This window comes from Branchiostoma belcheri, unplaced genomic scaffold, assembly GCF_001625305.1.
Source record: "Branchiostoma belcheri isolate BF01 breed outbred unplaced genomic scaffold, Haploidv18h27 scaffold7, whole genome shotgun sequence".
Lineage (NCBI taxonomy): Eukaryota > Metazoa > Chordata > Leptocardii > Amphioxiformes > Branchiostomatidae > Branchiostoma > Branchiostoma belcheri.
This window is the reverse complement of record NW_017804353.1, coordinates 1,829,288-1,854,487: the sequence shown is the minus strand read 5'-3', so window position 1 is coordinate 1,854,487 and position 25,200 is coordinate 1,829,288. Positions and strand designations below refer to the sequence as shown.

The 25,200-nt window shown below is 40.4% G+C and overlaps 2 protein-coding genes across 2 annotated transcripts in view; one reads left to right on the top strand and one right to left on the bottom strand.

The window, feature by feature from the left end:
* Positions 1-596: 596 nt before the first annotated feature.
* On the bottom strand, positions 597-10,605 carry LOC109484642 (aminopeptidase B-like). Its single transcript, XM_019787988.1, has 13 exons — positions 10,382-10,605; positions 9,387-9,629; positions 8,261-8,370; positions 6,661-6,843; positions 5,987-6,199; positions 5,651-5,713; positions 5,070-5,189; positions 3,830-4,009; positions 3,356-3,432; positions 2,784-2,919; positions 2,173-2,325; positions 1,231-1,315; positions 597-813 (listed from the first exon to the last, which is right to left on the bottom strand). The coding sequence occupies exons 1-13, from the start codon at positions 10,593-10,595 to the stop codon at positions 665-667; spliced, it is 1,926 nt and encodes a 641-aa protein (XP_019643547.1). The 5' UTR covers positions 10,596-10,605; the 3' UTR covers positions 597-664.
* A 1,007-nt stretch (positions 10,606-11,612) lies between these two features.
* Positions 11,613-25,200, top strand: part of LOC109484645 (tyrosine-protein kinase ABL1-like) — a 30,240-nt gene continuing 16,652 nt past the window's right edge. The window contains exons 1-2 of the mRNA XM_019787992.1: positions 11,613-11,954; positions 22,028-22,084. Of these exons, the coding sequence (XP_019643551.1) occupies positions 11,807-11,954; positions 22,028-22,084 (205 nt within the window). The 5' untranslated portion in view covers positions 11,613-11,806. The remainder of the gene's footprint in view (positions 11,955-22,027; positions 22,085-25,200) is intronic.

The following is a 25,200-nucleotide window of genomic DNA, read 5'->3' as shown; positions in this document are numbered from 1 at the left end:
AGACCACATATAGCTGAATAACAGTATCTGAAATGAAAGATGGCACCCAACACCCATAGCATGTCACGTGTTTCAGTGCTAAATTTACAGCTCTGTGGTAATAAAAACGTTTAATGCACATTCGAATATAATAGTTGGTCCATTCAATTACAGCAAAAGCACATTCTATTTTTTAAACTCTGGAATTTTGACCTACATGTAGCTGAATGATGTACAAATGTATGTGGTAATTTGCACTCAGGTATTCATCCCTATTGCTGGAGAGACAGTCCTACTCATAACTCTCCTGACATAAAGCATGCCCGTAGCCAGGATTTTGAATAAGGGGGTTCTTCCCACTGCCGAAGGCGCAGGGTTCCTAGGGGGGTCCGGGAAAACTTTGAAAAATGAACCTTCTAAAATGGCATTTTGTGCATTTTTGAGAGGATTTCCAAGAAAAAATCAGACACAAATTTTTATTCAATGACAAAGAGAGCAGTTTTTCTACGATTCCAGTCCATCTTTTTAAGAAAAATCTTGGACCTTTACATAAAAAGTGAACCAAAAAGTGGACCTTTACATAAAATTGGACCAAAAAGTGGACCAAAAAGTGGTTCTTCCGAACCCCCCCTGGCTGCGGGCATGTAAAGGCTTCTAAAGTAACAGACGTTTAGACATTTCTGGTCTAAGCATTCAGGATCCTCTGTACATAAGTACGGACGTTGACATGGAGGGTGTCTTTGGTTGCCTCGAACACTTCTTTAGCAAAGTCTTGAGTCTCAGGACTTCCCGCCTTCAAGGCACGGTAGATGGGCAGGGTGTACTTCTGCTTCCCTGATGGACACAAATTAAACATTCCTTGTTAATGAAAAGATACGGTAATCTTTAATTTGCACAGCAAGGAAATAGCTTGTTAGCCTGGGTGCCATCCTCCATAGTTTCCACCCGCTCCCTAATGTCGCTGGGCACCATGGAGCACTGTGACATTAGTGAGCGGGCGAAAACTATGGAGGATGGCACCCAGGCTAATAGCTTGTTGCAAGCACTGAAGGAAATTTTTGTTAGTTTTTGCTATTGAATTTTAGTACAATGCTAAGTTTAAGCAAACTACCAACAAAGATGAACTTCCATGACTAACAATATTTCTTGGCTCGTAAGAATTTATCCTGAATGTTATAAAACTAGCATTGAAATCCCTTTGAAATATCTTAGGTAAGTTGGATGCTTTAAGGATGAGAAAACTTGTGATACCTTGGCTCTCCAGGAAGGCCCTGACTTTGGGCAGGTCAGAGATGAAGTTGTTCTTGATGATCAGCATGGACCATCTCATCGTAAGCTGAGGGGTACAAAGTATGAGTAAGGTTACATTCAAATACTATTGTGTGTACAATGTTCAATAGTTAGGCATGATGTTTACAAATACCCACCGCACTTATCGAAAAGAGTAGGGGACCTTCCCGGTGTGAGTGGTTCAAGCCTTACAGTCTGGTCTCAGGTTTGACATCTTTGAAGAGGTGATTGTCACCTGTTATGTCAATCCTTCCACAAATGTGGTAAATCGTCATAAAATAGCGAGAATGGCTAAAGCTTCCCAGGGTGGCACTGAACTGGTATCCAGCAGGAAAAAATAGAGAGGCCAAGCAATGACGACAGTTGAGCGGGACCTTGTAGAGATGGGTTGTGGATGGGAGGGGGGAACATCATAGCTTGGGTACCATCCTTTTTTTTCTGTGCATACAGCCAACACAGCTGTCTCAATCAATAGATGCTGGCAATAGCGCTGAGATGGCAGTTAACACAGGACTTAAAACTGTGCCTGTCCCTAAGAGTTAGTCTATGGTTACCGGTTTATGTTTGCTCCTTTGGTTAGTAGTGACTATTGAAGTCAGCATAAACTAACCAGGATCATGGTAACCAAGGCAAGGCGCAACAGGCAAAAAGAAACAAGACAGTATGAAGGACAATGACGGCCTGCCTTGATGTTTTACATTAATTAATAACATGTGGCATTGATGAAGAAGCCTTACCTCAGCATTGTGAGACTGTGCGATGTTGGGGTACGCCCCTGCCAGTGTGCACTACAGTGTAGTACATGTATGGTAAGACTTACCTCAGCGTTGTGAGACTGTGCGATGTTGGGGTACGCCCGTGCCAGTGTGTACTACAGTGTAGTACATGTATGGTGTGACTTACCTCAGCATTGTGAGACTGTGCGATGTTGGGGTACGCCGCGGCCAGGGCCTGGATGGTGTCGTGGGTCAGCTTGGGTCGCTCCACCAGCTTGTCCAGGAAGTGGACAATCTGGTACGTCTTCCAGTCTGAGATGTCGGTCATCACCTCCTGATTCTGAACACAATAACGTCAAGATATACACCTTCCTGACAAGCTTACTACTGTAACAGTGAATTTCTCAAGGGGTCATTTAAAGGAAGGTACTAGTATTTGATTACACAGCAACCTTGAATTGTATCATTCACTGAGAGTATTATGTCTGTGGACAGGTCAGCAGAACCAACTGCACCTGCACAGACTCTGAAACATACATGTAATGTGCATAGCCCTTCTCTTCTCCAAAACATGTCGTTTTAAGGTTTTAAAGTTTTTAAATGATGTTTCGGAAAATATATCATCTGCAATGAACAAAATTCTGCTGCAACATTGATCAAACATCCAACAGAAACCATTGTTTTTTTTTGCACCTTCCATCTGGTCCCCATTAAGGAATGGTATCACCCACTAAAAATATAGTCTGTATACTGCTGGAATAGTTTATTTCAAAAATAGGGGAGTTACTATGAAATTACCTCCTCCATCTGGTCCCCTGCCCAATGAGCTGCGAGCTGCTCGGCCGGGCGGGTCAGCTGTTGCCCCGGTGACAGGTCAGCGACAAACGGCGGCCAGCCTGGGGTGGTCAGCCAGCGCTCAAACTCATAACCTGGCCTGGAAACAAGAAAGTGGTTGAAGAGACTCTTTTTTTACACAACAAAGTGTTTTATTCACAGATTCAGACATTTCGGTGACCGCCTGTCACCTTCCTCTGGGCAATTCTGTTTGGGATTGCATCTACAGCAGCGACACCTGTGCTGCAGTGCAATGTGAACCAGTCAGAATTGCCCTGGGAAGGTGACAGACAGTCACCGAAATGTCGGCTGCGAATAAAACACTTTGTTGTGTAAAAGTGTCTCTTTACTCAGTGACTTACCAACCTGATGAAACTGTTCATGAGTATACATGTATGTCAGGTTACTACTGTACATGTATATGAGAATGACAACAGCAAGAAAAAAAAACTGATGGGAACCTAAGTCAGGTAGAATGGATGAAGTTATACAATTGTACTGAAAGAATTATCACACAGTAGAGATGTGTTACTGACTTGTTCCTGAGGTCCTGTTCCCTGAGATGTGGAAAATAGTCCAGATAAAACTCCAACATGTCCTCTGCTACAACACTCTATAGGAAGAAAAGGGATGTTACAACAGGCTTTTGACAACTCTCCTTTAATATTTGTACAGTACAGGTCCAAGAAATGTAATATGTACTTTATTTTGTCATTTACCAATTTGTTGCCTGCTGATTGTATTTCATTGACAACGTTATTACATGTACGTGATTTGTAATAATTATGTAGTATTGGCATTATGTGCATTATAATGGACACCAAAATCCCTTCTTTGTTTCAAGATCATAGTTTCTTACACTGTAATGTTACTTAAACTTGTTGATATAAGCCTTAGGAACTGGTCAAACTTTTCACTACTACTGGCATAGTGCTTCATCAGATTAACTGGTAACAAGCATTCCCAGAATGTTCAACCCTCTCTGCTTCAAGAACATCATGTTAACTCACCCTGTACTTAAACTTGCTAATATATGCCTTTAAGAACTGGTCAAACTTCTCATCCCCTCCTGCACAGTGCTGAAGGTAGCTGACGAAGGCACAGCCCTTCTCATACGGGGTCTCATTATACGTGTCGTCTGGGTCCACCCCCTTCTCTATCTTCACTCGCAGGCAGTTCAGGGGGTGGTTCTGCAGGGGGGGTATAGGAATAAGTAGGGGGGTTACACAATAAAATATTGACAACAGTGTGAAATTTAAGAAAATATAGCAGAAGAGAACAGCATGAAGCAAGAACTGAAGAAGCAAAAAACACATGAAAAGACCTTTGGATTGTAGTTTCTTTATTTCCACTCATAAAATGACCCAAAAGCCAATTCAACATTTTGAGTTACACCACAAATAAGACATTCAGAAAAATCCTCAGCAAAACAACACAAGCTTGGCTCACTGGACTAAGAGGCCTAGTAGAACAACAAGGGTAGCCATTGGGCACTTGAAGTCTATGTTGGTTATGGGTATAAAATATAGGCAGCAGGGAGAAGGTTAACCTTTGGTATGCTAAGGGCAGCCTGTGGGGAGAACCAGGGTTAAACAGGGACTGACCTGTCCTATGTCCCCCAGCTGCCTGTTGAAGGCAGACAGTCCCGTCGCCACCTTCAGTAAAAAGAATGGGCGACCCAGAACCTTAGACATGGCATAGTTCTGGGCAAACCTGGTGAACCCCTGGGACAGGAAGATACCAAGTCATTAAGGGGGGACACCACTACCAAAAGCCCCTCCAAGATGAGCAAGCAGCCAGGCTATCCCTCTCAGTGCACTGTGGTTCATTCCAAATTTCTGAATTTGCTTTCAAGGTTGCTATAGAATTTGAAAACCCTCCAACCTTACAAAGCTGAGGCAATGGTAATTAAGATGGCTGATTTTATAACCTCCAATGTCATGTAACATCAAAATACATTTTTTGTCATACATGTATAATAGGCAGATGGTAACTTGGCTGAGGGCGTTTTGGAAATTCGAAAAATACCACTTGTAAAAGTCAAAAACTGATAAACAATTGTCAAATCTGGCATTCTTTTCATATCAGCAAGGCTTAGTGGATTTAGCACCATTGCTATACATTTCTGCGATGTATTTTTAAAATGAGCGTTTCACTGGTCAACCAGCATGGGAGAAATCTGAGGGAAGACTGAGAGAGATTTTCTGGCTGCCAGTTCTTGGAGGGACGTGTGTTGTCGCGCGGACCCACCTCCCCTACGGTGGTTATGTGGTTCTGGAGCAGGGCCTGCCCCGTGGCAGCCTCCAGACACTTGTAGGGTTCCCCGAGCACCGTGGCACACACACGCCGCTGGGAGAACATGGTAAAACCCTGCAGAACACAACAGTCTAATAACTTAGCTTCAATATACACACACACACTCATACACACACGCCGCTGGGAGAACATGGTAAACCCTGCTGAACAGAACAGTCTAACAACTTAGCCTCAATACACACACACACACACATACAAACACACACACACACGTACAAAAACACACACACACACACGTACAAACACACACACACATACAAACACACACACACACACAAACACACACACACCGCTGGGAGAACATGGTAAAACCCTGCAGAACACAACAGTCTCACAACTTCAATACATGCACACATGCACACACAGACACACACATGTACACTCTACTGGAAAACATGGTAAAACAGCACAGAGACAAAAAGGTAAAGACCCATACTTGATAGGGAGAAACAAATAACATAAAATTTAAAATACTAACAAGTTCAGTGCTGTAACATATGACTCATGTCTTTTACCTCATTCAGCCAAAACTCACTCCAGTTGGCATTAGTTACCAGGTTCCCAAACCAGCTGTGGCACTGGAAACAAACACAAAATTAAACACAAGTCTAAATGATTAAAAAGGAAGACAAAGAATAGCCTGGGTACCATCCTGGTTAGTTTACGTCCACTCCCACAGTCGCTGGTTGGTGGGAGCGACTGTGGGAGTGGACGTAAACTAACCAGGATGGTACCCAGGCTAGTCAAAGAACATGCTTGCTTCACAATTTTTTATCGTCTATCTTTGTAAATACATTTAATTAAACAAAAAAAAATTTGAAATAACAACCTCAGCGATTGCTAGAACCTACCAGTTCATGCATGACGACATCTGTCAGCGACTTGTCCCCGACGAGCAGACACGGGGTGACGAAGGTGAGACAGGGGTTCTCCATCCCGCCGTACGGGAAGGATGGAGGCATGACCAGGATGTCGTACTGTCCCCACACGTACGGGCCGAATAGACCCTCCGCGACCTGGATGTACTCTTCCACAACCCCCTCAAACTCTGACTTTGCCTTCTCCTGCAGAAATGGAGAGGTTCGACCGCCATGAATTTCATCAGGTTGGTGAATTTTTGGATGGCAAAGTTTCACAACCACTTGACCGATGTTTCAATGACCGTCTGTCATCTTTATCGAGGTAATTATGACTGGTGACTGTGCACTGAAGCTAGGTGTTACCACTCATAATTGCCCTGATGAAGATAAAAGACATTGATACATCTGCTCTTGTTAAACAGGTTGTTGTGAATAAAGAACTTTGCAATTCAATGGATAATATTTTACATTATAGGTTCACAGTAGGTTCACCTTTGTTGGACAATGCAGCAGTGTCCTCTTCCACTTCTTTCTCTACTACATTCCTTAAGACATTGTGCATATTATTGTGTGTCAGAAGAAACACAACTGACACACAAAAAACACAAGTGAACTTTCATGCTTCGAACTAATAGCAACATAAGTTCCATAAGAACCTCCCCCACCAGAACACTTGGTTCAGTCCAGACTTTACTGCGAGGCCCAATGTCAGCTGATGCGATGTCCCCCACCGCCAGCGCGATGAGGTAGGCAGGGATGGGATGTTCCATTCTGAAGTGGGTGGTGTTAGGTTCTGGTCCCTCCGTACGAGAGGAGGCACTCATCACAGCAGTGAACCCTGGAGGAACCTGGGGTAGGGTGGTCTACTTGTTAGAGTACAAACTTTAGGAGAAGGAAAAGATCCACAACAAAAACCATGGCCTTGCTGGGTCAAACAAAAGGACTTAGAGGATAGTATGATGCTAAACTTTATTCCATCAGAAAACGTACACACTTGGAATAAAGTTAAGCATCATACTACTACTCTCATCTGCCGAATAAACATACGGGTACGTTTATTTTTTGGGCCCGAACATCCACCCAGTACGTTCTTATTTTGAACAGTACGTTTATTAATTTTTTGAAAACCAGTCGCGTGAAAAAAATTGACAAATCATTGACGTGAAGACGTTATAAACGCGTTATAAACACGTATTGTAGCGAGAAACTTGTCATTTTCGGGCTGGTTTTTGCAATCGCCGCGTGCATAAATTCGTCTGAATGTTCTATTGTCATGGGTGGTGCTTATCAAAATACGAAATATCAAATGCAGTTTTTTTTTGTCTATTTAAATTCCTAATTGCAAATAACAGTTAAAGATTTGTGCATATATCAGTAAGGGTGCATTTTAGTACAAGAGACACAGGTTACCCGTCAATTTTGGTAATTTTCCGGGGGGTACATTTATTCCGGGGGTATGTTTATTTGATTTTGAAGATTTGTCCGGGGGGTACGTTTATTCCGGGGGGTATGTTTATTCGGCAGATGAGAGTAGTATGATTAAAACCAAAACAGATGAACTTCCATGAGGACTTAAAAGGGGACTAGATACATTATTGTAACTTTTGTCATATAGAAGTAATTTACTTCTATGGCAATTTTATGAAACATATAAATAAAAACTAGAACACTACACTGACTACAAACAGCAAGAAGAAGCTGCCTTTCTATTAATCTGTTGGACAGGTTCGTGTACAGTGTATATGTATAATCCATCTTTTGTAAGCAATACTAACAGTGAGTTCCACTATGCAGACTTTTTAGGTTTCAACAGGTCTACTCAAATACAAGCCTTTACTGCTGTCAAAAAAATAAGTGAATTATGCCATGTCCACTGTGCGCCTCCTGTACTACCTTGACCCTAGCTGAGTATGTAGCCTTGGTGGCAGGTGTGTCCTGAACAGGTAAGAAGGACCGCGTTAAGACACTGAACCCTGAGGTGTAGAAAAACGGCAACTGCTTACCTGAAACGCAAACAGAAACAGGGTTGTAGCACAGCTGGCAGTTACAAAAAAGCACAAAGGATATAACGTTACAGGTTTTAAACAAGTAAGGCAGTGTCAATTAAATCTATTGGTTCTCAGATTCAAAAAATGATTGGACACCTGGGAATCAAAGTCATACATTTGGAGGAGAGAGAGTGACTTTTAGCATAACCAGATTAACCATTGAATCAGGTAGAATCAAAACGTATGTCACCAATGACCAGCATGATCCCAAATTCACCTTAACTTGTGCAGAGTAAGTAGACTTAATGGCCGGGGTGTCAATACAAGGGAACATGGATCTATTCAGGACTGACTGGCCTATGGTGAACAGGTACGGCTGCTTCTTACCTGCAGAAACACAGAGGTGGAAGATTCTAAGAATGTATTAATCTACAGAGTTCAGAAAAGAGTACATGTAACAGTATGTTCCACGGATTTAAAATTCTATTCTATTCTATTCTATTCTATTCTATTCTATTCTATTCTATTCTATTCTATTCTATTCTATTCTATCCTATTCTAGTCTATTCTATTTTAGTTTATTCTATTCCACATGTATATATTCTATTCTATTGCAATCTTTAATAATCCTCTTCTATTCTATTCTAGATCTGTTCTATTCAATTTTGTTCTATTCAATTTTATTCTTGCAACAAATTTTGGAGACATGTTTGGTACAAATTTGCAATCAATTCACAAACACAAAAGAGCAGAGCCAGTGCAATTTAGATACAGATACCATTTCACACTACTAGTAGATGTGCAGAAGACTTCATGATCAGCACAAGGTGGCCTGGAACAGCCAAGAGCATTAAAGTCTAGTATAAGCTTGAAATGAAGCAAGAGAAGTTTAGACCCATAGAAACACATGAACAACTTAGGGAAATAAAATGTGATGATATAGCTTGTTAAACCAAGAGTGCATGACTGATGTGAAGACACCTGTGCAAAGAGGAGAAAGAGAGTTATCTGGCAATGTGCTGTGGACATTACACTTGAAGCATTATTGAGTTAAAAAAGATTATCTACAAGTACACATACACATATTAATGATGCTGTAGCTATATTATAGAAAATGGAACTTAACATTTGGAAATGTCCAAGCTTTTCTGAGTCCCAAAATGAATTTAATTGATAGTGTAAAATAATTAATTTATGCTACTAGTATTATAATCTAGTTGAATTCAATGGTTTAAAAAGCAGAGTCTGCCATTTCTGACTGCCTTGTTGCAAGTTCAGTTCAGTTCTTGTTGCAAACTGAAACTTCAAACATATCAGATGACTATCGAGAACCATGCTGAAATAACCATGCTTAAATAAGCATGGTTCTGGATAAAGCACAATTCTGGATAATAAGAGCATACCAGCAGTCTGCTTGGGTTCCAGCCAGCACATGGCCGGCCCCTGCCCCGCCGTGTAGCTGAACTCCAGCTGGAACTCCTCCCCGGGACTCACCGCCGACGGCAGACACACGTGCAGCGCAGCGCCGTACAAGGTGAAGGGTCGCGTGTCAAAGGTCACCGGGGGCTGGTCGCTGGTGCTGCGGCCGTCCTTGTAGGTGACTCGGACACCGTGGATGGAGAGGGTCGCGTGGGAGTCCAAAATTACTGAACGATGAAAAAGAAGAGAACATGGGAAGAAAAATTAACATTCACTAATCAGATCAGGTGCTTCTCATCAGGCATCCTGCCCTCACAAAGCACTAGTAGGGCAATAAGAAAAGGCTAACAATTTCCTCATCTGACTTCTGTTTGGAGAATTGTAAGTCTAACTTTAATAGTCTAAGAAAACTGTCACTCTTCATAGACAACAGGTGGCAGTTCAGATCACAGGTATTGATCATTTTACAACATAGATAACTGAAGAAGTCGTAAATAAGACTGCAAGACATTCATTCAATCAATCATCAAGTGATGTATGTAGTGTTAGTACATGTAGGTCAAGCAATAAAGATGGAATTAAGTCTTATTTTTTATCTATAATTTCATAACTAGTACATAATAATAAAAATCAACTGATTGAATGCCCTCATGTTCAAACTGCCCAAGGATGTTAAATCAAATCGATCTCTTAGTAATAATAAGGACTAGGTAACATGCATTCAACCTCAAGCATCAAACCTCCGTACTGGGGAAAATATGGCTCTTAAGGGTTGTAAAAAGCAATTGTAAATTTTCAAAACAATACAGTTGTCGGTGGGCGTGGCGCACACATAATAAACTTTCGGCCTGTACTTCTAGAAAATAAATGAATCGAAATATACTGAAAACTTTCTACTTACGATCTACGTAAGTACGTATAAGCCAGCAGAGCTTAGCCCACCAATCTTTGCAACCCCCCTCCCCGCTTCTTAAGTTACCTTCGGCACATGGCTGCAGGCACTGCAGGTCCAACACAGCCGAGGCGCGGATCGTCTTTGTGCTGAAGTCCACGTCCAAGTCCAGGTGGTAGTTGTTGACCGTGACGTGTCGGAAGTTGGAGGCGGACGCCACGTCCTCGGCCGAGTCCGAGTAGAGCTTCTCCGACGACCCTGCGAACTGCAACTTCGGCCTTTTCGCGTCGACGTCCGCCATCTTGACACTGGACGAGTCTACAGGGGAACATGCCAAGGGGTAATCTCCAAGCAGATCCTAGCGTGGCAAATTGGCCAGGCAGTCATTGGCCAGAGAGGGCCCAATACGTACGCCATCCAAGATCTGCAGAAAGTCGCACTGGACATGGGCTCGGGGAGAGGCAATCTTGGGTGGCGTATTGGACTCTCTCTGACCAATGGATACTGCCTGGCCAATTTGGTACTTTTTTATGCCACCCTAGGATCTGCTTGGAGATTAGTGACGGGGAGCTTTATGGCTTTCACACTTCGTTGGAGTTTCCTTCCGTAATTTTTCGCACCAAGTTTAATGTAACTTTTTTTCAAAGCCATTGAGTCACTTGTTTTGTTAGGTTGGCTTTGTTTAATGCTCTACTGGATAATTTACACTCAAGTGAAAACTGAACTAGAGGGGAACTTGAAGCCTTCTCTTCATCAGTTCATGGCCCTTCAAAGTTCAAAACCAAGGACATTACCCTATATAATGTCATTGTCAAAACTAAAATGACAACTTTTCTAGTTCAATCAAATTGTTTTTAAAAATTCCAGTTTTCGTCTGCAAGGAATAAATTGAGTCATAGCCGATCAAAGCTCATTGGTGAATCAGAGCTTCTGTGTCTTACGACGCAAAAAGAAGAGAGGAGGGAGAGGAAGGAAAACTATAATTTGTTTTGGTAATTTATGAAGTAAAGTACCTTATTTCAACGTTACCATGACATCGATCCTTAACCATTGAAATGATAAAATCTTTCTAAGCTGAAGGTCCTGAACTTTTCAATGATTTGCAATGTCAATGTCAGCTTTCTCAAAGGTTTATTTCTTTCATTTCAAGCCCCCAGTATATACCCATTTCAGAGTTTCCTGTAAATATTTACATCTAAAAAGGTGCCTAAAAACTGAAATTATGAACGCGTATTTATGAATAAAACCGCCCGACACTTTTGTCCTCCCGACGGACATAAACGCACGGCTCATTCTTTACTACTGCCGCAGCCTCGTTCTGATTCCCACCAGACCAAGATGGCGACGGGCTGACATTTCGTGCAGTTCTTGGAATGTTGTCCGCCCCATCTGTTGATTTGTCGAGCGGTAGCCAAATTCTTCAACCACCAACGACAAAATCCTTCCGACTGTCAGCTGGGCGACCTTTGAGGCGGGGGAATCCGATGTAGGAGCGGTAATTTCGCTCGGGAAATGGGGCAATCTCAGGGCAAAGATGGAGGAGACGCTAGGAGACCGAGTTTGGGCTCGTTCGCCAACAAAGTTGGCAACTTCGGAAGGAGTCTGAAGGGGAAAGAACCCCGTGCCTACCCGTCTTTCAACGTCTTCGAAGAGCACAACGGTAAGACAAGACTTCTATCTGCTTGTAGTAGCACCAGAGTGTAGACAAACACCACCAAAGTGGGGGCATGATACAACCCTCCCTCCCAGGACATGTCATCAGCACTCATTCATTTGGGTGTAAAAAATGTGGGCCCGATTTTTTCAGGGCACCAGTCGAATAAATTTCCCTTCTCTCTCCAACCCCACAAACTCTCCTGCCAAGTCGGGAGGGTTAGAGAGTACATGTTAGGTTCAAAAGGGACGCTTTTACATACGTTTTGGGCATTTTTGGTCGTCCTGAAGTTTTGATCGGAAGTGAATGATTCACCCACCGGAATATCCGCCGACCTGCCTGATCAGGTACAAACGTGCTTCACATAATTTGGCGTCCAGTTTTCACCAAAAATCATCGAAAAACCACCCTTTAACTACTTCTCATAGCCCCCTACTTATTATATTCGAGAACATAAATAGATATAATGATCTCATGATCAGTTATGGCATGATTTTCTTTTAAAAATCATACTATTAAGGTCATAAATCGGCCTGTGCCGGCCATGACAGATTATCACATATTGATTTTTTGTAGGAATCGCAGATCCAATTGGCAATGATTTTGGCGTTCTGATCTCTCGGGAAATGTAATAAATACGGATTCCGGGGCTAAAGGTGAACATTTTATACATGAAGGGTGATGAAAAATTCAATAGGAACTCATCGGGACTCATAAGGATGTAGGTATAACGTCGATGTGAGTCATCTACACTAATAATAAAAGGTCCGGGTAGGCACGTGTACTTAACCATGCAGCACACTTTGACATCAAACGTCACTCAGCTATTAAGAGTTGTGTCATAAAAAGCATTACCGTAAAAGTAGGGACCAATCTAGCTAGTAAATAGAATATGAATATTATGATAGCAATAACATCAAGTACAGTCATAAGATTTATTTCTTTGAGTATGTATTAATGTGATAATGTATACCAATAATGTCATATACAATTTATAAATCTTTTTATGTACAGTGTTGTTGACATAACAAGCATTTCTAAGGGGGAGGGAGGCAATCAACGTCCTAAGAAACTAATATTATTTAGAGAGGAAGTGGGAATTTATGGTAGCACTATCCCAATATTATGATTGAGTCTCCAAATCTTGTAAATTATGATAACAAAGAGTATTTGGTATACTAGGTCCCGGACTCATTTATATCATCTATGGAAAGCATGAACTTGGGTATGCAAGTGTTAATAGATATTGAGCTTCTCTTGCCAATTGGCAGCTGTACTAGTACATATGCGGTTATTGATAATCATTGGTGATAATCCTAAAAACACCATCCTGCCTCAGATTGTCCCACATACACACTTGTCGTGTGTGAACACAGGAAACAATAAACCCTGTAAAAAGGTCAACGATATGATGAGTTCAAAAGAAAACGTTTACATTTTGACACTGTCCCATATCCTGTATCATAAGGAGTAAGAAAACAATGGCTTAAACATTTGCTGAATGGCAACTTTTGATGATATGATGACTTAAAAGCCTGTATACATGATTATTTGCACGTATGTCTTCAGATCTAGAGAAGTTCCTGTAAGACTACAGGAAACAATTAATCTTGTACGGTTTTTGACAGAAGTTGTCTTCCTTTAGTTTCATTCTTTGGCTGTTGGGCCACAAGATTACACCTTGTCTTTCACTAGTATCCGTATCATTTCTCAGTCCATGTGACCAGTGTGTTTAAAATCTGATAGTATTCTAAAGTAAACCTTAATTGTGTTTTATTAAGACAAGCAAAAAAAAAAAGAAATTTCAAGAAACTCCAACAAAAGAACATAAATGTAGCTCAGCAACAAAGTAGAGGGACTAAAAATCGCTGTCTTTAATTTTGAATTCGTAATATTTTTTAAATCCTGGCATCAGTAGATATGAAGAGTATGCTCAACATTTGACATGTGGTTTGTATAGCAGTATGGTTTAGACACATGTATGTAAACACAGGAAGTTGTATATAATCCTGTAGGTTTTTTTGACAGGTCAATATTCCCACCTGATACAAGCAGCTAATAATATTTCTAACTACATCAACCAAAACAGTACTGTATGGAGTTAAAACACCCAAACATAGATGATATATTTGTTGTAGTTATCTAATGGCTTCAGGGGAGGTAGAGATATTTTCAGACATGACAGATCAGGATTATCTGTGGCGATAAGTCAGAGAAGTCGTGTTTGTGGGAGGGTGGGATAGTGTACTAGCCGTACATGGTTATCTTGTAACACAACACAAGACATGAACTGACTCAACAGAGTTTGTTCTGATGCCATTGTTTATAACTATCAGAAAGGTACATTTAGTTTTACTTCATATTGAAGGAAAAATGTTGTTGTACACAGTCCTCATCGGAACAAAGTATAGGTCAAAACAGGTCACACAAAAAAATGTATCTAGTTGAAAAATACAAATTTATTGAACATGATATAATCAGGTGTCAGTGATTCAGTGCAATTACAAAAAATGATAAGACTGTTTTTGATATTTTTTTTACAAAGTTTTGTTATTCTTTTTTCCTTAAGTTGAACCAGATTTTTACAATCATTTTTGGTTGTTCAACATTCACACCACTGTGTAACTGACTAGGTAGTGACGGTCCGTGGAAACAATCAATTCCATGAAGTGGCTTTACGAGCGAGTCGGCGTCCCAAAGGTCGTTATATTTATTACAGAATGAAATTATGGTCAGCGGGTTTCATCGCATACGTATTTTCCATCAGCTTTGACTCACCCTGATTTTGTATTTGATTATCCGAGAGTTGGCCATACATGTACTAGTACATGCTAGGCTGCAGCATTGAATGATGCCAAGGAAAAGTAATCAATACTACTATGACTGAGAAGGCACAGGGTGGGCTGGAATTGTCCATCAGTGAGATTGGTTCAATAAGGAGAGTATGGGATAATGGCATGGTTGTGTCCATCATGTGTACATTATGGAGAAACCATGTTGGCTGGGGGGAACGGTCGTAAATTATTCCTGCTTGGCAGGTCTTAGGGTTAGGAAATACTAGTGGTGCCATATACAGTTTTGTACTAAAGATATGGGCAGGCTGTAATGGGTTAGACTTCTCAGGATTGCTAATGCTGGGATTGTCCTAAAGTAGCACTTGTATAGACGTAGGTACTATCAGTACGCGGTCTTCAGTTTGGAATATAGTGTGTTACTTTATCAAAACAAAGAAATTGCTTTGAATGACATTTTATAAAAATTCTGAAAGCTTATTTAGTGATGCTGAGGTACTGATAGTTTTCTGTATTTTCCTCTATGCTCAAACCAAGAACTGTGGGTATCTATATGTATCTGCACAGGCAGCATAGCCGTTATAACCGCCTTTCACTAGTTTCAGTGTAACACACCAGCTTCGGCACGATGGCAGCTGGTTATATTACACTGAACGACCTGTCACACCTAACCTATTCATATCTAACTGTATTTAATTTTTTTTTTACTTTATTCTTTATTTCAGGCACAAATTGGCCCATAGTAGACAAACAATTAAAATAACAAGGTGCACACATAGTAAAAACGGTAGGGTTCGGTACATATACATACGAGAAGGGCCTTACCGGTAGACTAGGCCGATATAGTGATCCCAGTAGTGACTGGTGGATGATAAGTCTGAGTGGATTGCGAGTTTTATGATTCTGTTATTACTGTTGAGGAGCCGATTGGTGAAAGAGTGTGTTAGTTTACGTCTGCGAGCATCGAAGGTATCGACAGCCTCAGTCACAAACATTTAATGTTTTAAGTTAGTTTTTTTGTCCTCTGCTAACACGTAGGAAGCGGAAGCTGTACAGTAATGTGAGTGTGCACATGTCTGAGGTGTTGGACATGTTCTGTGTTGTGTCAGAATGCTGCATGTTGGAGCAGCATGTAACACCATGTCAGGTACAGTACAGGCTAACCCTGCTACACTAACCTGATGTGTCAAACCTGCTGCACTGGGGCTCTCATGGGGGATTCCAGCGAGCAAGACTGCAACAAGTCTGGAAGCATGTGATGGGTCGGTTGATCACGAAAATTAGAAAATTGTAATGTTGGAGAAGCCTGGCCAGTCAGTAAACCTTACATTAATTTTCCACCTCAACATCTGCTTGGAGATTATGGGTAACACATGTTGATTTGGGAATTGTATGTCTTCATAAGGACAATATATGATCTCTTTGGTTTTCAATGTTTTAGTTGTCCATTGTAGATTGTAGATTCCAAGGAATTTGTTCATAGCTATTCTGGACAGACTTCAGTCACACTCCCTCATTGTATATTATCTACAAATTCATTTCTGGCTTTGTTAATGCAGAAAATGTATCACTAGAACATACTGATAACTAGTGATGCATACCTAAACCCAATTTCAGGTTCAGGTCCGGATTCAAGTCCAGAGGTTTAGGTTCAGTTCTGGACTTGTAAGTCCGGACCTAAACCCATGGCATATACAAAATTGCATGTTGGCAACCTTGCAATGTTGTCTGGGTGAAACTTTGGCCACATAATTAATATAACATGGAGGCCGACACTTGACGATGCCCGATGGCAATGTTTTCTTCATTTTGCAGCAAAGATTTTGCAATCTACGGAAGGTTTTAGGTGGTTTGGGGTATGTGAAGGGGTCTTTTATGGTAATAAGTCCGGACTCAGTTCTTGACTTTTAGGTTTTTTTGGACTTGAACCTAAACATTCTTACAAGTCCGGATCCAAGTCCAGTGAACCGGTATGCACCACTACTGATAACCCCCATGTATGACCATGGTCCAGTTGTTGACTTCCTGTTGCTAATGATGTTAGTTGTGTACCAACAAGTCACTGTCAGACCAGCCCTGATAATGAACCTTGTCAGATGGACAGGGGGGAGGGGGGCACTTCTCACAATCAGCTACAGGACTGACCATTGCCATTTCTTAGTAAAACGTTGAACTTTATTCCAACACAATTGTACAGGGATCAAATTCTCATTTTGTTCATTAATTATCCTGAATAAATTCCTGATGAAGGCGACAGTGGTCGCTGAAAATTTGATCTCTGTACAATTGTGTGTTGCAATAAAGGTCAACGTTTTACTATAACAAGGATGAAATTTCATAATTTCCATTTCTTGTTATTGTTTAATAGCTGGCCAGGAGAGTGCATAACAGTGTAGTGCAGGACTGTGCTCACTAAGTTGTATTACAATGGCAAGTTTATTGCCCAAAGACAAATTGCGAGTAACTAGCTTGATAATGGGTTGTGAAAGTGGACATTATCATGATTATGTAGTCAATCGTAAAAGAAAATATATTGCATGTATATATATATGCTACTGCATGATGATGAATCTAGTATTCTACCTTTGGTTTTGTTTCTATGTTCAATGGTCAATGGTTCAACGGTCGTTCTTATTTCACAACCAAAAATTTGAACTTGTGCTGACATTGTACTTCATTACGCTCTGACGACAACAGCAGACAGAATGTTAAAACCTGGGCACCACAGTTCAAATTTTGGTCTTGAAATGAGAAGATTGTCTCTGTGCTGTAATTATGTTATGACTTGTGTAGACCAGCAGAAGACAGTATGTCCCAGTTTGTGGTGTAGTGTGTGGGCGGGTGTGTTGATTTCTAACTGGAGGATTAGTCCTTCATCTGTACATGTAGCAGGGACTAACCAAGGTTGGTCCTTGGCATCAGGGCTGGGGTCTGTAACTCTACAAGTATCTAGGTTAGACTAGCCTGGATACCAGATAGACCTGTAGCAGGCTAGTCCCAGAGTTGGCCAGCGCAAACTGATGGGGACATGTAGGCCCTGGAACCAAGGAGCTGGCCTATACTATGAGGCCCTGGAAATATTCTGGCACCCAGGCTAAGGTTAAGCATGTTTGGGACATTTTTTAGGCATTTTTTAGCTCTCTGTTTCATTGGCTTTTCTTGGTGTATACATATACTGGCCCAACTTCACAAACCTCTGCTTGTAGAGTATATAAAGGTTGTGTCAGTCAAAAATTGACCAGTAGACTATGTGTAATGTTTCTTATCCCATGGGAGTGACATATTATTTAAGCTTGTCTGTGTTTCCAATATTTACACAATACAGCATTATCATGCCTCTTTACTGTACGTTACAGTAACTGTTCAGATAAACTGATATGCAAGTCAGAATGGATGAGGGGGTGAAGTCTGCCATCTCTAATTGCCCTGTTTGAGTTCTTCTCTCATTGCAAGTCTTTTAGATAGCATCGAAATCATCCCAATCATGTTTTGTTTTCCTGGGTAAAGCCCCCCTCCCCCTTCAGTACTCTTGCTGGATTATCCCCTAATGGATTCAGACATCCAGACCAGACCAGTGCCTCTGCTGATTAGGAATATTTGCCAGCTGACCTATTTAGCCTGTTACCCTGGAGACCATCAGAGCCTCCGCCCGATCATTCTACGAAAAAAAATCCTTTTGTTTTCAACAACTATTATGACCTACCTCTTGTCATAAATGACACATGATATGTACCATCTGTCAGATTGTCATATTGATAGATTTTATCATGAGATGTTTGGTTCTATCTCTGCTAACAGTCCTGAAAGAGGATGTCTATCTGAGAAACCATCAGCTATCTCCAGAGATAGTCCTAGTACTAGTAATTTGCTTTATTTTCCTTAGTAATGGGGATTACAAGATGAATATTTATCTACAAGTGCCCTTCCGATTTGACATCTCCATGTTTACATTCCTGTCAGTCATCATAATGCAGAACAGACTGTGTTTCAGACATGATGAAATATTACACTGCTTAATTCAGAAACTTTGTTAGTATTGTTTTGATTAGCCTTGACTGATTCAATTTAGATCAAATCCAATTCACTCTATTTGCTTTAAGTGCTTTTTTCACTGGTAGAAACCAAGTTGCTGGCTACAGAATACTGCCAAACCCAGTCGAAAAGATATTTTACAGAAGCAAGAGGCATAGTCAAATGCTGCTGAACTGTTACATGTAAGACCGCAAATTTGTATTGAGCTTGAGTGTAGTTAGGCCTTATTTGCAATGTATGTTGTGAATCAAAAGAGATTCTAGACTAAATTTCTCCTATTGTATCCTGTACAAAGACTTCAATTTAAATGATAAAGCAAGCCCCTTCAAAATATGACTAACAGTAACTGTGACATCTGATGATAGTTTTCAGAAATGCATCTTTTCAGACAAAAAGGGGAATAATTTCCTCCCTTATTCTACTCCTACTCCAGTCCACTAAAGCACAATACGGTATTGAATCTAGCTTGTATTGAATACCAGACACTAATTTCTAACAAAAGCCTGTCAGCGCATTTGTATCAAGTCTGTCTTGTTGTACCAACACTTCCCTTTATTGTGAGACCTAGAACTTGACCTGAAACATTTAGAACATTGCTTCAGCTGTATGCAAATTAGGATAAGGTAAAAATAAACATCCCCATATACGTTTCAGCGCTCATTGTTTGAACGCAACAGGTATTTTGTCAGTAGTGCCCACACATGCATTTATCCGCCCCCCTCCCCGCTTTGTCTCTGCCCTTGGTTTGCCCCATTGTTGTCTCGTGTTTGTCCCAAGGGCATTGACCTTGCTCTCGGTTATGTCAGAGGTCAGAGGTGAAGGTCAGAACTTGCCAGCTGTGTAGCCAGCGGGTGTCTGAGTCTTTGGTTGACTGGTTTTAGTAATTATTAATGGGGAAATACAGGTTTTTGTTGTTAGAGAAGTGAGTCAAATTTCAAATTTTTTACATAAATGGAATTTGCCTGCTGTTTGGGTCAAAATGATTTTGTATTGGACTTTATGAACAAAGCTTGAATGTACAACTGTACACCACTTGAATATTTTTTCTGTGATTTAATGTTGTAGTACAAGAAAAACTAATATGATATATCACTATACTTACAGTATGTTTTAAGGTATTTTTTGTATGTAAGCCAAGTACGTGTCAATTACTTTGACACCTACTTGCTCTTGACTCCAAAGTCTTGACTGCACACATTTGGCAATCGTTAGATGGGTCTGGACATGTCTTGTTCCCTTCTTATGATGCTGAAAATGCAGCAGTCTCACCTATAGTCTCTCCTATACCAAACCTATTATAGCTCCCGAGTCCTACATCCTCTTTGCAAATAGGATGTAGGACCCGGTAGCTATAATAGGTTTGGCAAGAAGGCTAGTAATCTCATCAACAATGTTCAAAGTAAAGCATTATCACTAATAGCAGTCTTCAAAAAGAAACACTCTGAACATGCATTTTGTGCTTTGAAATGCATAGAATTTCTGGAAGACACACATATATAGATTACAAACTACTGCCTTTGAATGTAAACCAGCCATTCTGTATGCTAGGTGTCCTCTAGGTTGAGAATGTTCATACAGGTATGAAATTGAGTGGTTGACCTTTCCTCAATTGCTGGAGTGTCCTGTCTGCTGACCTGGAAATCCCTGCAATTATCCTGACAATGAAAACGGAACCGTTTTCTGACGACCTTCCTTCATCAATGACTTCCTCCATCTTTATAAAATACATCATTTCTAAGTTATGACTAGCATTGCAGTCCATCTATATCCAACATCAACTGGAAATCCCTATATTTTGTATAAATCCTTGTCCTCCTATATCAAAGCATACCAATAATTTTAGTCCATTTTCTCACAGATCATTCATATAAACCTCTGCAAACTGCCATATTAGTCCATCTCTAATTTAGTCTAAAGACTTTGCCTAGATATAAAATTATTATGTTAGATGTATATGAGATCTTAGAAACACAGTAGCCTAGAAAGACATGTATTGTAGTTCACTAGTTGTAGGTAAATATTTGTTCAGTGAAGTCAAGATAGTCGCCTGCCATGTTTTATGTATGAGGAACTGTAAGCCGAGTAAATAGTTTGAGCAATCACGATCAGTCATGGCTTTCAGGAGCGACCTACATATTTTCCTCTTCATATATGTATATAGGTCATCTTTGATTGGATATAGGCATATGGATAATATCAGAGTGATTATGATTGATATCAGTGATAAGATTAACATTGATGTATTTATAGTTAGATGGTAGCAAATTTTGTATATACCCATGTATGTAAGTTATATCCTAGCTAGGACTCCAAATACATTTTTCTGCATGCCTGCACTAGTACAGGTAAAATGGCAACTTAAAATTGTACTTTCGCAGCTTGGAGAATTGATTTTTATAAACTATAAAATTAATCATACTGGCAACTGTTTTAAAATCATTTCAATTCTTTATCTAACATTTCAAAGGTAGTAACAAAAAATACAGTAAACAAAGATGCACAATATATGCACATGTACAAACATATATGTACAGTGTCACTTGAAAATTAATGCCCAATACAGGGCAGGTACAGGTTAGGTGCAGGAAGACATCAGACTCAAATTTACCTGCCCTAACCTGCATATACAGGTGTTATTTAAAGCCCTGTATCATTGATATACTGCACTACTCCTATAAATGCTAATGTGAGCAGATATTTACGGCTCTTTTTCTACCCCCCTCCCGTGAAGGTGACCTGGCAGGCAGACTCACCCCTATCTGTACAGGACAGATTGTAATCATGTCTGCCATCATGGTGTGACAAATGGGCATACTGGTCCCTGACAGGCTTGGGACACACAAATTTTATTCATTGGTTCTCAGGTTTAAAAAAATATGCTTAACCGAAAAAAAAAAATACATGTGCTATGAGAACAAAGAGAGAACCAGGTTTAAGCTTGCCCCATTCAGTTTTATGGATGGAAATGGCTATTGACAGGTATATCTTGTCAGTTGTGCACATTTTTCCATTATTGATAGGAGAATTTACAATTTTTGATAGGAGAATTAACACCTGAAAAATCCTGTCAATGGCCTCAGCATTTATGGAGTAAATACATGTACAGTGAGTCATATTCAAGTTTTTCAGAATGATTTCTACCAATAAAGAGCTGTTAGATGTATTTCAAGTTTACTAAGTTTCAAACTGTTAGATGTAGATTGTTGATATTTCCGTGTCTGTAAGTTTAATATCTATTGTTTTGTTTTTCTCCAGTCCACCATGACGTCTTCTCACCTCCTCAGGGGCTCTTCCCAGTACAGGAACCCACAGGTAAGACTGACACTGTCTTAATCCTTACAGGTGTGTATTTATATCATACCTGCACAGCGATAACATTACCCCTGTGATAACTGCCCTAATCCTTACAGGTGTGTTTTTATGTCATACCTGGGCCATGATAACATTCTCAAGGGTGTTTTAGCCCGTGTGATCATAACTGCCTTAATCCTTATACTATTTATAGGTGTGTTTTTATATCATACCTGGGCCGTGATATTAGTATATAAGTGTTCCAGTTTGGCTCGTGTGATAACTGCCCTAATCCTTACAGGTGTGTATTATATAACATTCTAAAGGGTGTTCCGGCCCATGTGATTACTCACCTATATCACACTGGGTTCTAATGGTTACCACACGGGCATTCAAAAGTTAACTCAAACATGTTTCATGTGCGCCTATGCAAATATAAAAAAGGGAATGAATAATGTGTTTTTTATTGATACGAGAATAAGATATTGCCACAAAAATGAGCAACGGAAAAAGGTATTGCCACAAAAATGTGCAAAGGATAAAGTATTGCCACTAAATTGTGTCAGAATTCATATAAGTAACACATGAATGATCTTATACTGTAAGTCCATTTTTGATTACGAAATCTTTAAGTTCACGGTTTTCACGAAGACGCTCTTCTCGTGAACTCACCTCCTCGCGAACCCATTCGGTACGTACCACCCCCCTCCCCCAAACATCGTGCGTCTCAGCTCTATACTAACAACTTCTACATTACGTAGTACTAGTAAATGACAAGACTCAACGAATAACAGCAGACTTCTTTTCAGAATCAAATAAACTTTATTCAATGAGCATATGGTTCACGGAGTCATTATTTTGTTACTGGTAATACAAGTGTTTCTTGCGAAGAACGGTAAAAGTTTACAAAGCCGACTAGACAACATCAGTTTTAACAAGAACGCTAGTTCGGCGATAACGTAGCGGTGAACAGCTGTAAACATGTGCAACATCGTACATACGGAATTTTACAACATACATCGGTAAAAAGTTGTTGTCGTGTACAAGCCATGTAAAGCAGAATTATTTACGGTACGGAAAATCGGCAAAAAAATAGAACCAAGCGGGATAGCGTGGGTCTTTGTCTATACCTCGAGAGATCAAACTACACGAGTTCAACGTTACTCACCAAAGCTACACGCAAAAAAATCATTTCACAAGATTTCCATACATCCCAAGAAAATTTACGCTACATATACAACATTAACAGGTATCTATAGGGAAGAATTGCACGAAAATCTACCGCCGAGTAACTGCCGAGCCGATCGACAAATTACAAGAAATCCAACATGGCGGCCTTTGTTTACATAGCGCGTTGTCTAATGGTCTAAGTTTGCTTGATTTTTTTATTTTTTTTTTACAACTTGTTGAATCAACATGGTTTAAAACGTTACCAAACAGCAAATTTATAGAACAGTGCGCTAAAATTTCACAACTAAAGATGATTTACGCGAGGACTACTGTGCAGAAGTTGGCAACATTTGCGAGCCGAAAGTTCAAACATGGCGGCGGCTTTTGTTTTTACTCACGCGCCCGTCGGCTCACAGCGGCTCAGATCTCTGTGCGGTCCCATCCCCTGGCGATGTCCATGTTGTTGGCGATACTGTCCAATGCTCCCAGGACCCAGTTCGCATGGATGGGCTTCAGTCTGGACAGTGTCATGTCCACGGAACCATGTTCTAACCGCGCGTACCTCGCACGTACCTCACGCGGAAAAAAAATTCTTGACTGTCGGTAAATTTGCAGACATGTAACGCCTTGTTAAAAATTACCGACTCGCGAAGTCATAGACCTCGTGAACTTCCAAATTGCTCCATCTCGTGAAATAAAGCATTCGTGAACATAACTGGACTTACAGTAGTTAGTTGGAGGGCCGTGCTAAATTAAAGGATAAAGTATTGCCACTAAATTGTGTCAGAATCCATATAAGTAACACATGAATGATCTTATAGTTAGTTGGAGGGCTGTGCTAAATTTCATTGTGCTGGCCTGTAGCGAGCATATGCATCTCTCTCTGCAAGCGGAAATGATCGTGTGGATTAGGGTTGATTTCTTTTGAAAGGGTGCAGCTGGATAGGTAATAAGATTGACCATTTCCTTGAGGCTATACAAAGGGGTTTACTAGGATGAGTTTCTGCGACAAAAATTGAAAGAAGATGATTTTCAGCTTGATTTATGACTTGATTTAAGTATGTGTGCATTTCACTTTTTTTTTTCAAGCTTAAGGTTTGTAGAGAACGAATGTTGATTGGAGGCAAATAGCATACACTGTACACGGAAATTTTGGTCTTTGAAATGACCGAATATCAGGCGCTTTGTGGTTTTTGATAGCTTGAAATCTTTCCGTTATATATCAGCATTTTCTGGCAGTGTGTTCAGTTCCTGACTGGAAGGCTTACTGTAATTCGCTTTGTCTTCACAGTAGCAAAATTTCAGGGTCTGAGGAATTTGGACATTTTCACGGAACATGCTTATGTTGGCATGAGAGGGGGTCAAAAGACAAATGGATGGATAATGGTAATTATAAGTTTACCGTATAGATTTAAAAAATGACTGTGAAAACCATAAACATAAAAGTACCATGAAAAAAATCAGGATTTACATTGTGAGTTGTCAGGCCCAGACAAATGGCTTCCTACTTCATCTTTTCATCCAGATTTTCCTCCTGACAGGGTTGGAAAGGGATCTTTCATCCTGATGTTTCTAGGCTGTTGGGTGGGGAAACTAGCGGGCAATTTTCGCAGCGGAGGCCTTTCTGTATCGTCTGGCACCTGTTAATTGTTGTTCAACCCTCTATTCAAGCTAGGGATTTTATCAGTGTCCTTTACCCTCTAATTCTGACATTTGATTTTCTATTTTAGAGAGAGAGAGAGAGAGAATTCTGCTGTTAGTTTCAGGTCGAAAATTAATTTATGTCCCCTGCAATTGCCAGCAGTTGACCCAAAAAAAGGCAGTTTTGTAACTCAGCCTTGTAACTGGAAACACTTAATTTTTTCCTAGGCTTTCTACTACTTATAGCTACTCTCCAAGCAGAGGTAGGGTCGCTCGGTATTTTGGCAGTATTTTCGCGTTTTTAATATGTCTTTCTACTTTTACGG

Bases quoted from the DNA above. Each gene is read 5' to 3' on its own strand.
- LOC109484642 (XM_019787988.1), bottom strand. From the start codon at position 10,595: ATGGCGGACGTCGACGCGAAAAGGCCGAAGTTGCAGTTCGCAGGGTCG. The intron at 4,010-5,069 runs GTGGGTCCGCGC...CCCCCCCTGCAG, and splicing joins ACATAACCACCGTAGGGGAG to AACCACCCCCTGAACTGCCT. The intron at 1,316-2,172 runs GTAAGTCACACC...TGTACCCCTCAG, and splicing joins CACAGTCTCACAATGCTGAG to CTTACGATGAGATGGTCCAT.